The sequence below is a fragment of the Salvelinus sp. IW2-2015 genome, linkage group LG7, assembly GCF_002910315.2.
Source record: "Salvelinus sp. IW2-2015 linkage group LG7, ASM291031v2, whole genome shotgun sequence".
In the NCBI taxonomy this organism is placed as follows: Eukaryota; Metazoa; Chordata; class Actinopteri; order Salmoniformes; family Salmonidae; genus Salvelinus; species Salvelinus sp. IW2-2015.
This window is the reverse complement of record NC_036847.1, coordinates 15,859,336-15,874,317: the sequence shown is the minus strand read 5'-3', so window position 1 is coordinate 15,874,317 and position 14,982 is coordinate 15,859,336. Positions and strand designations below refer to the sequence as shown.

Here is a 14,982-nt window from a genome sequence, read left to right as displayed (position 1 = left end):
TACACTGTTTATATTACCAGTCGCCTTGCCATTGTTAAAGGCGGTGGTTCGCGCTTTCAGTTTTGCGCGAATGTCACAGTAGGTACTACGTCTCCTATACACTTCCTTATGAACTCAGTCACTGTATCCGTGTATGCGTCTAGATTATTTTTGCATGCTACCTGGAACATATCCCAGTCCACGTGATCAAAACAATCATCAAATCAAATTTTATTTGTCACATACACATGGTTAGGAGATGTTAATGCAAAATGTTGTAAAAGGAAATCCAGCCATGTCGCCGAGACCGACGTCTTGCTTCCGGACAGGCTAAACTATTCTACGGTATCACATTCACTGAAATAAGGTTAAATAAAAAAATACCTATACAATTTGATTTGATTCACCTGGTCAGTCTATGCCATGTTGTAGCGAAATGCTTGTGCTTTTAGTTCCAACAGTGCAGTAATATCTAACAAGTAATCTAACAATTCCCCAACAACTACCTAATACACACAAATCTAAAGGAGTGAATGAGAATATGTGAATGTAAGTATATGGATGAGCGATGGTCAAGTGGCATAGGCAAAGTGCAATAGATGGTATAAAATACAGTATATACTTGTGATGAGTAGTGTAAGATATGTAAACATTATTAAAGTGGCATTATTTAGAGTGGCATTGTATAAAGTGACTAGTGATCAATTTATTAAAGTGGCTAGTGATTGGGTCTCATTGTAGGCAGCAGCCTTTCTGAGTTAGTGATTGCTGTTTAGCAGTCTGGTGGTCTTGAGATAGAGCTGTTTTTCAGTCTCTCGGTCCCAGCTTTGATGGGACTGAGAGCGTGGATTCCGATTGGTCAGACCAGCGTTGAATAGTACAAAGCACGGGCACTTCCTGTTTGAGTTTCGGGAGGACGGGAGGAGCAAGATGGAGTTGTGGTCAGATTTSCCGAAAGGAGGGCGGGGGAGGTCCTTGTAAGCATCCGGAAGTTTGAATAGCAATGGTCGAGAGTCTTAGTAGCGCGAGTAGGACAGTCAATATGTTGGTAGAATTTCGGCAGCCTAGTCCTCAGATTTGCTTTGTTAAAATCCCCAGCTACAATAAACGCAGCCTCAAGATATGTGGTTTCCAGTTTGCATAAAGTTCAGTGAAGTTCTTTGTGGGCCCCGATGTCTCTCTGGAAAGAAATCCTTGCTCTAAGCTCATCAACTTTATTATCCAAAGATTGAACATTAGCGAGTAATATACTCGGAAGCGGTGGGTAGTGTGTGCGCCTCCTAAGTCGAACCAGCATGCCGCCTCGAGTGCCTCTCCTCCGCCGGCGATGTTTTGGSTCGGCCTCTGGAATAAGTTCAATTGCTCTGGGGAGAGTGAACAAAGGATCGGCTCCAGGGAAGTCATATTCCTGGTCATAATGCTGGTAGTTCCGGTGAGTTACCGCCGCTCTAATATCCAATAGTTCTTCCCGGTTGTATGTAATGACACAAAACATTTCCTGAGCTAATAAAAGTTTTCTAAGAGCTAGTTGCAATGCTGCCATCTCCGTCGGCACCATCTGAAACAAATCTTAGCATGTGTATGTGATATTTAGAATCCAGGTGAAAGCTATGATCCCTTATCAATGTCCCTTGTTAAATACACTTCAATCATAGTAAATAAAGGGGAGGAAACAGGTTAAATAAGTATTTTTAAGGTTTGAGACAATTGAGACATGGATTGTGTATGTGTGCCACTCAGAGGGTGAATCGGCAAGACAAAAAATGTAAGTGCCTTTGAACGGGGTTTGATAGTGGTGTCAAGCGCACCGGTTTGTGTCAAGAACTGCAACGCTTCTGTTTTTCCATGCTCAACAGTTTCCCGTGTGAATCAAAAATGGTCAACCACCCAAAGGACATCCAGCCAACTGTTGGAAGCATTGGAGTCAAAATGGGCCAGCCCCGAAGAATTGATGCTGTTCTGAGGGCAAAAGGGGGTGCGACTCAATATTAGAAAGGTGTTCCAAATGTTTGGTATACTCAGTGTATAAGCTCTTCATAAAGCACATTTCATCATGTCAGTTGTTTTGAAAGGATCAATACCTGGCTTTAGTGTTGTGCTTTGTGTATCTCTTGCATATGTCTATGACTGATTAAAAATGTACCATTTGGCTGTCATCATCATTGATAGATGATGGTTGTAGTTTTTTTGTGTTGTGTGTATTGATGGATTATGGCTGTGTATGTATGTGTGTGTGTGTGTGCGTGCGTGCATGCATCGGTGCGTACATGTGTATGGTATTTTGTGTTTGACTGTGCCTGGAGACTAGCTTTCCTCATGTTTGTGATGTGGTGCCTTATTTGAACTCTTCTCCCTCTGAAGATTTCTCCTCCATTCCAGCTGTGGCACCCACTGAGAGGAGTATGTATCCATAGGCTTCCTGGATAGAATTCCAAATACAGATAGCGGTAGTTGTGGTAGTAGTACCTTACCGGAAATCTACTTGTTAGAAATGTGTTGGAAATACATGAATTACACAATAACACGTTTTATTGTAACACATTGAATTGTAACATGTTGAATGTAAAAGGCATTCTTCCCTATCTTTGCTTTCACAATTACCATAAAAGCTATAGTTTGGAGTGGATTTTTAGATCCTTAATACATTTAAAATGTTTTGGAAATAGTTTATCAAGTCATTTCCCATGCCATTGGAACATGTTAGAATTGCAAACGGAATGTGTTAATTGTGTGTGATATTTCGATAGGATAGTAGTGTGATGATAATTGCCCTAACATTAGTAACAGTATACCAGTGATGTCATGCCCATCGGAACTAAAGAGGCACATGCCCCCTTCCCAGTGGGCAAAACGGGTTGAAATGATGTCATTAGAATCTGTTTTACATTAATTTTGACATCATTTCAAACAACTTTGCTCGCTAGGCTAATTCTGGGATTTAGGCTTGTAGTAAAACAAGATATGGAATTAATGCAAAAATATAGAATTTTTTTGAAGGGCCATCTTTTTTGAAGGGCCATCAGTGGCCCTTCAAAAAAATGTGTTGAATGACGCCACTGTAGTATACAGTAGTGGTAGCAGCGTCATTTTTAACCATAAATAGGCATTTGTAATTGGTGGCGAGATGTCAATTTGTAGAGCCTGGACACATAATTGTTTCAGCATTCAATAACACTACATTGATACCTGGCACTGAGCCTACCATTAGTAGACCTCCGTCGTAGATGTCGTGTAAATGTTGACAAAGTACAATTTGAAATGGGTCATTCCATAAACAAGACAATTGTAGAAATATAGAAACTATTTCAATGGGTACATTGGAACTTGAGGTGTGTCTTTCATTTCAGGGCAGAACTGCTCTCTCATTCCTCCCAGCTCGATTCCTATGAATGCAACTRCTTCCTCCTTAGGTATACTACATATTCACACTTCTACTATGATGCTCCTTTGTTTTTTGCTATATTTCTATTATGTTGAATTTTCCACTCTGTCTCTGACAACAATACAATTTCCAGACATTAAGTAGTCGGATCTATTTAGATATTATTGCATGTGGGGTGTCATAAATGGCAGCTCAGAAGACTTGCCTAAGTTATATATCCCCCTGTACACCACATCCAATTTCACACAATCAAGTAGAGGATGCCTGCCTTGCTTTCTAACAGTCTCCTTGAAGGGTGCCTAGTGGCTGCAGTGTTCTTTACTTGGGGGATCCGATTTGGCTTCACTAATCCTCTCTTCCCTGCCTCTCTTTTCTTTCCCCTTCCTTTCTTCTGTCTTTATCAGTCCCAGCCCTGTTTAACATAAGCTCCTATGTGAGTGACACCTTTGTAAAAATCAGCTGGACTGCCGGGGATGAGCAACAGGAATCTCAGCTTTATGTCGCTTATGTGAATAACCGTAAGCTACTCTCTAACCCCCACAGCTTTTTTTAAAAGTAGCACATTGCTAGTGTATTACTCTTTCTTTAAATGGACGCATGTAGTTATATGTCATAAGTAGGGCTGTTACGGTGACCATATTACCGCCACACTGGCGGTCACGAGTCATGATGGTAGTCAAATTCCATGTGACCGTTTAGTAACGGTAATTAGGCTTCTACAAGCTTTGATGCTGCTGATGGTCATTAGTAGCTTACTGAACTGGCGAACTACTCTATTGTCCCTCTAATCACTCTGACATCAATGCAAATGTAGTCAAAAATCTAATCAAACACTTCATGAGAGCCTATGAGCTAATGTTGCTCAACTTTTCTATAGGCTATGTAATTGCGTGACAAAACAGAGTGATGGCCTCTATTAAAAAGAGGATGATCCCATCAGCTTTCTATAGGCTAGACTTGCTATATTTATTTCTCCACCTTCGTAATATTAAGCAAATTGCTTCTCTTTAAAACTGGAGTAAAGCCTACCTGGCTTGCATGAAAATGAACCACGGGAAAAGCATCCTTCATTCGCTACTTAAYTGCATAGACAACATGTTTTTTCCCCCCCGCTGCTCCTGTTCAATACAGGTGCATGATAATGGTCCATTCTAAATTATAACACATTTCACACATATATTATTTAGTATATGTAAAGACAAGATMAAATTAAGAATAGTGTGATGGGTGACAATATTAGCTTATCAATGATGTATTATCAATGATGCCCAGCTTAAGAAAAACGTTTTCAAATCATAATCGCACACCTCATGTAGCCTAGCCCATAGGCATATGTGTTATGATAAGGTTTGTATCACAACTAAAGTGGCCAAATAACTTCTTAAAATGAAGCACATGAAGCCGCTTTACAATGGGTGTAGAGTCTAACTGGCATACATACGCAGCGCAAGTGTTTCAAGTTTGGGGAAGCTCATTTTCACCATAAAAATGCACCTTTATAATAAAAGCATTACATGCATAATTGCATTTGTGGTCCGTTTTGATGATGGTGTTTTCCTGCTAATGGAACATTTGCACTTATAGCCTTCTGCGTGTGCGCATTGCTGTGAAGAAATAGCCTATTCGTTTATCAACATTTTAAGCTAAACGTTCTCATCTGTTGCGTCGGGCTCATTGCTTAAAACAGTTTTTTTTTATGCTAGTGGTTGTATTAATTTGGGACCTTTCGCATCCCACAATTGTCCCAGATTATGTTTGGAATATTTATTTCTCGCACAGAATATGTCAACTTTTGTACTATGGGGATAGTAGATTGACATAGGCTAGTGCTTTTTCTGTTTGTTAGGTCTACTCATCTTGTTGGCTGATGAAAAGTAAATGTGGAAAGTTCTTCCAATATCTTCAATATGCGCCTCGGAATTGGATAAGGATGCACGCAGTTGCGTCCCCGATGTGTCGGTCTTCACTTGTAGCCTGTGAGGAAGACCCAATCATGCTTCGGGCAGGCAGTAGGGAGAAGGGATTTATAATTATTATATTCAGCCAAAGGGCATAACGGCTACTGGCCGCAAAATGCATTCATTTTTTTAGGGAAATTAGGGCGACACAAAGGGGATGCTGCTGGGAAAGACGAGGCATTATCAAGTGCTTGTCAAATTGTGAATGAGAGACTGATGAAGTATGTGCGGCCTGTGCAAGAAACAAAGCAGAGCAACTTTTTTCAAATCATCATTAGAGTCACATCATACAGCCTTAGAATGTATTAAAAATCTAAACATATAGCCCAACATTTGTATCACAACTAAAGTTACATAAATAACTCTAAATTAAGCATATAGGGAGTACCTGTTTCTTTGTTAACCGCTCAACACAGAATGCATGTGTGGAGAAAAGATCCTTTCTATTTTATTCAACTAGGTTCAATTGTATTCTTCATACTATAAAATAATATAAAATAATGCTACGGAATTCTAAGCAAATCTTTTCTGTTAAATGAACTAGTGTAGCTCACAGCTATATGGCATAGCCAGATCAGGACCTAACATAAGGACCATGCAGTGTATGCTATTCTGTTCTTCTGAAATAGACTACATTTTCTTCATATCTTTAGACCTGTCTGAAATAAATACTGGATTTATTGTGATGGTGTAGGCTATATTGCATGGATTTGACTTTTTAAAATGTAGATGTTCCAAAGATCTGCATCAGTAACTTGTAGGCTATGTGTGGAAGACAGGAGATGCTAAATGTGTTTATGTTAATTAACGGTCAATTACAGTGAGACCGGTAGTTTTTTGCTTGACAATCAGCAGCTGACAAAATTTCATGACCGCCACAGCCCTAGTTATAAGGATATATAGGGCTTGACTGTACTGTATGCACAAACTGACTGCTATTGCATTTTAGTAACTTACAATTCATTTATACTTTGTTTCCATTATCTGAAATGTAAACTATGTATTTTTCAGTGTTGTTGTCGTAGAAGTAGTGTTCAGCATGGCGATAGTCCTTACCATTTGCTGCTAGCCTGACTAATAACACATGATGGTTGTGCGAATCCTGTAGGTGAAGGTAACTGGAGGATTTCAGAAGCAGTAAACACTTCTAAGAATTTCCATTTGATTGAAGGGCTGGAGCCTGGGACGGTGTACACTGTGCGTCTCTTGGCCAAGTCACGGCTCGATAATGCTAGTATTTTCGAAGACGTTATACAGACCAGGGTCAAAGGTAAGAGAGAATAGTCCCATGGTGTGCAATTGGTAGCCATCAACTGTCCATTCCACTCACAACAGAATACCAGATTGACAAGCATTTGTCTACAATTATCGACAGCGTCTGTGGTGTGATGTGTTTTTATTTCCTGTGTCCTTCATTTTATATTATTTTATAAGTGATTGACAAATGTTACCAGGGGAAAGTGAAACAATCAAACAATAGGGGATATCATTGTACTATGGGGGTCTATTGAGAAAAAAAGTTATTTTCATGACCTCAACGGACTTCCATATGGTTCCCATGCCAAGCAGTTTTTGTGCTATCTGTTTTCTAATGTACTAGTTGTTATATGAGTTGTTTAGGGGCAAACTAACCTCATTTGTCTGTTTGGGGTGGGTTAGGTTTGGCCAGTCTTCACTTGGGAGTTTCCACCCAGGGCTGGTTCATCGGGATGATGTGCGCTGTTGCTCTCCTCACCCTCACCGTGCTCATCGCATGCTTCGTGACCCGCAACAAGGGTGGCAAATACGCAGGTACACCACCTCACCCAAACATGTCTTCCAGTGTCCAAGGTCAGTTTTGTCTTTGAACTTCGCTGGTTTTGGCATCTATTTAATTCGATAGAGGAAATAAATTGCTCGTCAACCGAACATTACCTTATTATTTTCAATGGTGTTTTTTTTTAATTCACAAATTGAATGTCTGTTTATTTCCTGATTTAACTGAAATAAAATGGACCCCGAACCTGGCCAACAGCTTCAGCTGTGTTGTAGTGAGGTGCGTACTGGCGGCAGAGAAGTCAGGCGCAGGGGAGCGAAAACTGATTTACAACGGTGTCGTTTAATATCCATAAACCACCGTCAACAGAACAATACAAATAAATGGGTCAAACAAAACCCGGTAATACCAGCATACTGTGCACAAGCACTACAAGAAAACAATTACGGACAAGGACATGGGGGGAGAACAGAGGGTTAAATACACACCATGTAATTGATGGAATTGGACCCAGGTGTGATGGAAGACAAGACAAAACCAATGGAAAATGAAAAGTGGATCAGCGATGGCAAGAAGGTCGGCGACTTCGACCGCAGAACGCCGCCCGAACAAGGAGAGGGACCAACTTCYGCAGAAGTCGTGACATGTGTGGGAATGCTCTTTGCATACCGTGCATGCCAATCAGTCCATGCATGTGGGAAATCAGACAAACCCCATTCAACCCTGTGTGTGAAACATCGGCAAGATGCTAGAGGCCTTCTTTCCTTCACAATTGTCCCTCCTCTCTGTGCTGTGGCCCTCGTGTCCCAGCCCGGCACCGCTGATTACTGGGGTTGTCAAAAAGACAGGTTGGAATCAGCCAGCTTTGTTCCCCTTCTCTGCCTTCACCGGGACCCGGCCCTGGCTCTTCTCTAGCCTTTGTGCACCCGTCTCGGCCTCACAAAGGTGCTGCCGTCTCACCCGCTCTCTTTCGCTCTCACCATTTCCGCCTGCGGGAGCTGTTAACATGAACACTGAATATTTCATCACCCCTGTATTCCCTCCTTTACTTGTCCTGATGCTTTTCATGAAACCCCTCTCCTTTGTCTCTCTCAAAAGCCCCTTTACTTTTTAATCATATTTACACATAGAGCTGTTGGAAATCGTTTGGAACAGACGCACAAAAGAGCACTCAGGATGGTTGAGGAGATATTTTTGGTCATTTGAGATGTTTGTTGTTCATATCCTTCTGTGGTTTCAGCTATGAGAAAATTACACATTTGTGTTAAATACGTGTTGTGAATTAAAGGAAACACTAACATAAAGTGCCATAATAGGGTGCCGGGCCACCACGAGCTGCCAGAACAACGTCAATGCGCCATGGAATAGATTCTACAAGTGTCTGGATCTCTATTGGAGGGATGCGACACCATTCTTCCACAAGAAATTCCCATAATTTGGTGTTTTGTTGATTGTGGTGGAAAACGCTGTCTCCGGCACCGCTCCAGAATCTCCCAAATTGGGTTGAGATCTGGTGACTGAGACGGCCATGGCATATGGTTTACGTCGTTTTCACTACTCCCATCAGTATAGAAATTCTTCATCATATGTTGAAGGTGATCACTCAGAATGGCATTGTATTTATTGGTGTTTTTGTTTACCTTTTGTTTGCCCTCTTGAGTGGACCTGCAACCCACACTATAACAGCTCAAACAACTGAAGTGTTTCCTTTATCTTTACAGTAGAACCCTCTATGAATTGTTCTTCATATAACCATATATGAAGGGTTCTACCAATAACCTTTTCATCTCTAACATACAGTATATTTTTCGAAATGAATCCAATCTGTTAGTAGTTAGACTTATTTCACCTTTTACTGAGATGTCTGTTCCAGTTTAGATGATTTAGGTAGTCTCACTAATTAATCTTCCCTACCCTGTCAGTCATTCTGAATGTGGGTTGCAGGACTTGAATGCTTGATGTGGCTTGTAAAACCAGGAGATTCAGACTACTGCGATAGAGTATAACTAGGCCCTCAAAGAAAGGCCTTTAAAATTAAACTCTTTATGACAATACATTACATATATAAAAGGCTAATAAGGCTGGTTGAACTGTTCATAGAGGGTTCTAAGAAGAACCCTTCAAAGATTAAACGGTTCTCAATTTAACTCTTCATAGAGAGTTCTAGGAAGAACCTTTAGATGATAAAAGGGTGATTAGTAGAACCATTTATAGAAGATTCTAGGAAGAACCCTTCATACAGTAGAGGGTTCTAGGTAGAACCCTCTGAAAAGGGTTTACCTAGCACCAAAAAGGGTTCTCCTATAGAGACAAGCTGAAGAACCCTATATGGTTCAACTAAGCACCTTTTTTTCTCAGAGTAACTTTTAAATGTTCATCCTGTCACTCGATATCTCAGGGATGGAATGCAATCAAACATGTACTCCTGAAAACCACACTGATTCTTCCTGGTACATGTCATTTGGTCAATCAAACTAATAATGTTTTGTACTGAAGGTAGGACCTGCTTTTTCTCAAAGCAGGGACAATGTTACTTTCTCACAACCGGGATCTGCCACAGTGTCGTTTTGAATGATGTCCGGTTACATTTTCTATTAACCTTCATGAATAAGACAATATAAATGCTTATAAATGTGTAAAAATGCTTATGAATGCTTTATACACTATAATAAATGTTCCTAATCTTTATGAATGGTAATGCTTATGAATGTTTATGATTATATAATGATGGACTATTTATAAATTATTTATAAATAATTTTTCATGAAAATGTTATGAGGTGTTACGACAATCTCCTTCCCTTAAATGTAATTGAATTAAAACATTCTAAGAGCCTGTATAGAGCTTTCTGGTACTAGCCTAATAGAACATGTTTCAATCTTACAGTAAAGGAAAAGGAGGATCTCCACCCTGAAGTTGAGTCCCAGGGCATGAATGATGACACATTCTGTGATTACAGGTGAGCCATTTGCTATTGTTCTTGAGAATGGTGAGATTTAATATGGAAGTGCTTACATTGACAGCAATATGTATTTTCACTATATTATATTTATGATTGAGCTTTGTGGCAATGAGATTAGAAGAACTTCCATACTTTTCATGATTTTCTTACTGTACATCTCTCTTGTCCCGAAAGAACCTTATATGCATGCGCTTTTCTTGGATCAGCACAGAAATGAAAATTCCCAACAGTTTGCAGCTAAGTAAACAAAAAATGTAGGTAGTTGTCCTTAAATTGATATGGTACTGTAGAGTAGGATATTGTGTATAGTATATGTTTTTGTCAAGTGTGTCTGGGTGGGTGCATGTGCACTTGGTAAAATCACAAACACATTTGTTGTACGTTACTCCCTAAGTAGTAGATGTGCTTTAAATCAAATCAAATCAAGTTTATTTTATATAGCCCTTTGTACATCAGCTAATATCTCGAAGTGCTGTACAGAAACCCAGCCTAAAACCCAAACAGCAAGCAATGCAGGTGTAGAAGCATGTGTGATTTATTCTGAGACATGTAGGACAAAAGACTTCCTTCAAAGCTGGAAAAAAAACTAAACGGGGGGTCAAAGGCGAGACATCTTTTGATGACCAAAGTCATCAAAAATCAGTGATTGCACTTCCATCTCTCTCATGTCTGTGTGACCACGCATGGTGCCAGTTAACTCCTCTCTCATAGAGAGCAAGGCGCTGCAGCTGAGGTCGAGGAGGAAGTTGGATTCAGATCAGAGCCCAAAATGAACCCGGGACTGTAGCAGCTCTGCAGTAATTTTATCACAGTATGGCGATGTCACAGCATAGCTGTGTTCGAATACTCATACTAACCGCACTAACCATACTATTTGTGAAGTGAATTGAGTATGTAGTATGCTTATTGGTCATAGTATGGATATAGTTAGTATGCCAAAAGTTCCTGGATGCCGTACTAAATTTGGCAAAATACGAAGTATACAGCATAGGACACTATTTCTGTACTTTTAGGGCCCGTAATGCAATTCTTCAGAAAATGGGCGTGGCTTCACAACGTTTTCAGATTTGACGAAAATGGCTGAAAATATGCAGCCAAAGTCGACGAGCGAATACAAATTAATTTAACTAACTAATGACAAATGTTAAGAAAATGTTGAGCAATGTAATAAAGTAATGACGTTTCAAATAAGTTACACGTTATGTTGGCTGACAATCTTGTGTTCCCGGGTGGCGCAGTGGTCTAGGGCACTGCATCGCAGTGCTAGCTGCGCCACCAGAGTCTCTGGGTTCAGCCCAGGCTCTGTCGCAGCCGGCCGCAACCGGGAGTCCGTGGGGCGACGCACAATTGGCATAGCGTCGTCCGGGTTAGGGAGGGTTTGGCCGGACGGGATATCCTGTGTCTCCTTAGTATTGGTAAAAAAAAAAAATGTAATAAAATGTATGCACTCTACTGTAAGTCGCTCTGGATAAGAGCGTCTGCTAAATGACTAAAATGTAAATGTAAATGTAATTTGTTAGCTACACTATCCTTACGAGCCGCATAGCATTACAGCAGTGTGTACCAGTATGTTAGTTAGTTACATAACGTTAGTTGGATACTAATACATCGAACTTGCCAGGCAGTATATTAACTATCTGTTACCTAACGTTTATTGACTTGATTATTCACATTCTTAGCTAAGTGCTATAGTTGTTGTGCGTTTCAATGGACATTGTTAATTCATTGTTAAATCATCAACGCTCTGGATAACATAAAAACAGCCTAACCAGCTCTGCTATGGTGAGTAAAATGGTCAGCGTGAGGTGTTCTCTCATTTGTGTCTGGAAGTAGCTAGCTATCGTTAGCCAGTTAACTTGGGTGCTTGACTGCCGTTGAACGCTCGGATCAATCCTACTCCTCGGCCAGAGAGTCCAGGGTGCACTCTGAATGCTCTGAGAGCAAAACACTCAGAATTTACAGTCTGACAATGCTCTGGATTTACGAACGCCCAGAGCGCAGTCCGGCACTGCAGATTGAATTTACGGACACACACAAAATCGTAAAATGTTTAGCTAGTCATTTGTTATGCTAACAAGCTAGCAAGAGGTTGCATAGCAACAGCATCAACTTCCGGTAGACAGGTAAAGCTCTAGTATGCTCAACTAAAATAATACCGTTCGTTTACAGTATACTAAAATGAACTAATAGTATGCAGTATATACTCATTAAGTATGTAGTATACAGTATGTTTAGTATGGGTATTCGAACACAGACCATGATGGGTCGCACCAGCTGCCGCACTCCACCAATAAACATAACACTTAGTGTTATATTGGCACTTGTTTGCCAGCTCTGATGTAGAAAAAAGAAAGAGAGATTGGTAGCAATTAAAATGAGGCCAATGTAAACTGAAAAATTACCTGATATCATACAGATATGAGAAGATTAATGTTGGATGATTTAATAGATTATTGAAAATGATTTCTTAAAGGCCTGATATGTAAATCTTCACATCTATATCTTAATGCTTCCCCTAATCAATTGTCTCATGTTTGTGTTGACTATTCAGTATGTACAACCATTTGATAAATTATCATATCACACTGAATTATGAATGCTAAATGGGACAGAGATAATGTAGAGTATTACCACATATCGATGGTCCTGGGCTTTAGTGAGGGTGATGAGAAATCCTTGGTACTGAGGTGACCCTTTGTCTTGTCGAGAGACACCTGCAAGTTGGCCATGTGCCCAGTCTTAAATTGGCATCTAATCTCCTTGGCCCCGGCGTGCTCCCCTGGGAATACCAGGAATGACAGGCTGTTTGTCTGGGATTGCATATGGCCACTCTGTACGGAATGAGCAGCACTCGGGCAATTTCCATCTAAAGAGATTTGAAATTGCCTTCCGTCCTGAAGCCTTGGCAATTAGCAATTAGTGAAGTGAAGGGATTGTACAGTGGTAGCCTCACCCCGCCTCCCTTGCCCCCCATCCACCCTTTCCCCATCAAAACCACACCCCCACCCGCTATGTTAAAGCCATGCTAGCTGTGTGTGTTTCCGTGTSCATGTGCGCACACGTCTGTGAGTTTGTTTGTGTGCGCACGTTTGTGTGCGCATGTCTGTGTGAGCATGTGTGTGTATATCAGTGTTAAAGCTGCAATATCATTTACATTTACATTTAAGTCATTTAGCAGACGCTCTTATCCAGAGCGACTTAAAAATTGGTGCATTCACCTTATGATATCCAGTGGAACAACCCTTTAACATAGTGGCATCTAACTCTTTTAAGGGGGGGGGGGGGTTAGAAGGATTACTTTATCCTATCCTAGGTATTCCTTAAAGAGGTGGGTTTCAGGTGTCTCCGGAAGGTGGTGATTGACTCCGCTGACCTGGCGTCGTGAGGGGTTTGTTCCACCATTGGGTGCCAGAGCAGCGAAACAGTTTTGACTGGGCTGAGCGGGAACTGAACTTCCTCAGAGGTAGGGAGGCGAGCAGGCCAGAGGTGGATGAACGCAGTGCCCTTGTATGGGTGTAGGGCCTGATCAGAGCCTGAAGGTACGGAGGTGCCGTTCCCCTCACAGCTCCGTAGGCAAGCACCATGGTCTTGTAGCGGATGTGAGCTTCAACTGGAAGCCAGTGGAGAGAGCGGAGGAGCGGGGTGACGTGAGAGAACTTTGGAAGGTTGAACACCAGACGGGCTGCGGCGTTCTGGATGAGTTGTGGGGTTTAATGGCACAGGCAGGGAGCCCAGCCAACAGCGAGTTGCAGTAATCCAGACGGGGATGACAAGTGCCTGGATTAGGACCTGCGCCGCTTCCTGTGTGAGGCAGGGTCGTACTCTGCGAATGTTGTAGAGCATGAACCTACAGGAACGGGTCACCGCCTTGTGTTAGTTGAGAACGACAGGGTGTTGTCCAGGATCACGCCAAGGTTCTTAGCACTCTGGGAGGAGGACACAATGGAGTTGTCAACCGTGATGGCGAGATCATGGAACGGGCAGTCCTTCCCCGGGAGGAGGAGCAGCTCCGTCTTGCCGAGGTTCAGCTTGAGGTTGGTATCCATCATCCACCACTGATATGTCTGCCAGACATGCAGAGATGCGATTCGCCACCCTGGTTATCAGAAGGGGGAAAGGAGAAGATTAATTGTGTGTCGTCTGCATAGCAATGATAGGAGAGACCATGTGAGGATATGACAGAGCCAGTGACTTGGTGTATAGCGAGAATAGGAGAGGGCCTAGAACAGAGCCCTGGGGGACACCAGTGGTGAGAGCACGTGTGGCGGAGACAGATTCTCGCCACGCCACCTGGTAGGAGCGACCTGTCAGGTAGGACGCCATCCAAGCGTGGGCCGCGCCGGAGATGCCCAACTCGGAGAGGGTGGAGAGGAGGATCTGATGGTTCACAGTATCAAAGGCAGCCGATAGGTCTAGAAGGATGAGAGCAGAGGAGAGAGAGTTAGCTWTAGCAGTGCGGAGCGCCTCCGTGACACAGAGAAGAGCAGTCTGTATGTAACTTTTTGGGCGACCCAACCAAATTCACATAGAAATGTGTGTTATAGATCTGTCATTCTCATTGAAAGCAAGTCTAAGAATTGGTAGATATGTTCTATATGTGCTATTTCTATGCCTCCCGTTTTGACGTTTTGTTTTTGCATCTTTTACTTTCGGTTTTGTACACCAGCTTCTAACAGCTGAAAAGACAATATTTTTGGTTATGGAAAATATATTTCACAGCGGTTAAAATCAGGGATGGGCAACTTTGATGCGGGTGGTATCCACAAAAAAAACTGAACTCACCATGAGGGGCTGCAGTGGCTCGTGGGTCAGCGTACCCACATCCATACCCCCCCACCCATTGTAGCGGCGCCCCTTCATGATAGCAAAGAAAACAAAACATTTATTTAAGTTAATGTTCTGCTAAATATTGCCGTTTTAAATCAGGTTTGCTGCAATTTTACAC

At 41.8% G+C, this 14,982-nt stretch overlaps 1 protein-coding gene across 5 annotated transcripts in view; it reads left to right on the top strand.

Moving 5' to 3' along the window:
* chl1a (cell adhesion molecule L1-like a) overlaps positions 1 to 14,982 on the top strand; it is a 123,095-nt gene that overhangs the window by 100,676 nt on the left and 7,437 nt on the right. For 3 of the 5 annotated variants that reach the window (XM_023991134.2, XM_023991136.2, XM_023991135.2), the window contains exons 23-24: positions 6,979 to 7,110; positions 9,962 to 10,034. In XM_023991134.2, coding sequence (XP_023846902.1) covers positions 6,979 to 7,110; positions 9,962 to 10,034 — 205 coding nt within the window. Of the gene's footprint in view, positions 1 to 993; positions 1,008 to 1,507; positions 1,559 to 3,326; positions 3,895 to 6,427; positions 6,590 to 6,978; positions 7,111 to 9,961; positions 10,035 to 14,982 lie in introns of those variants that run through there. The other 2 variants (XM_070444510.1, XM_070444509.1) reach the window with 2 other exon arrangements.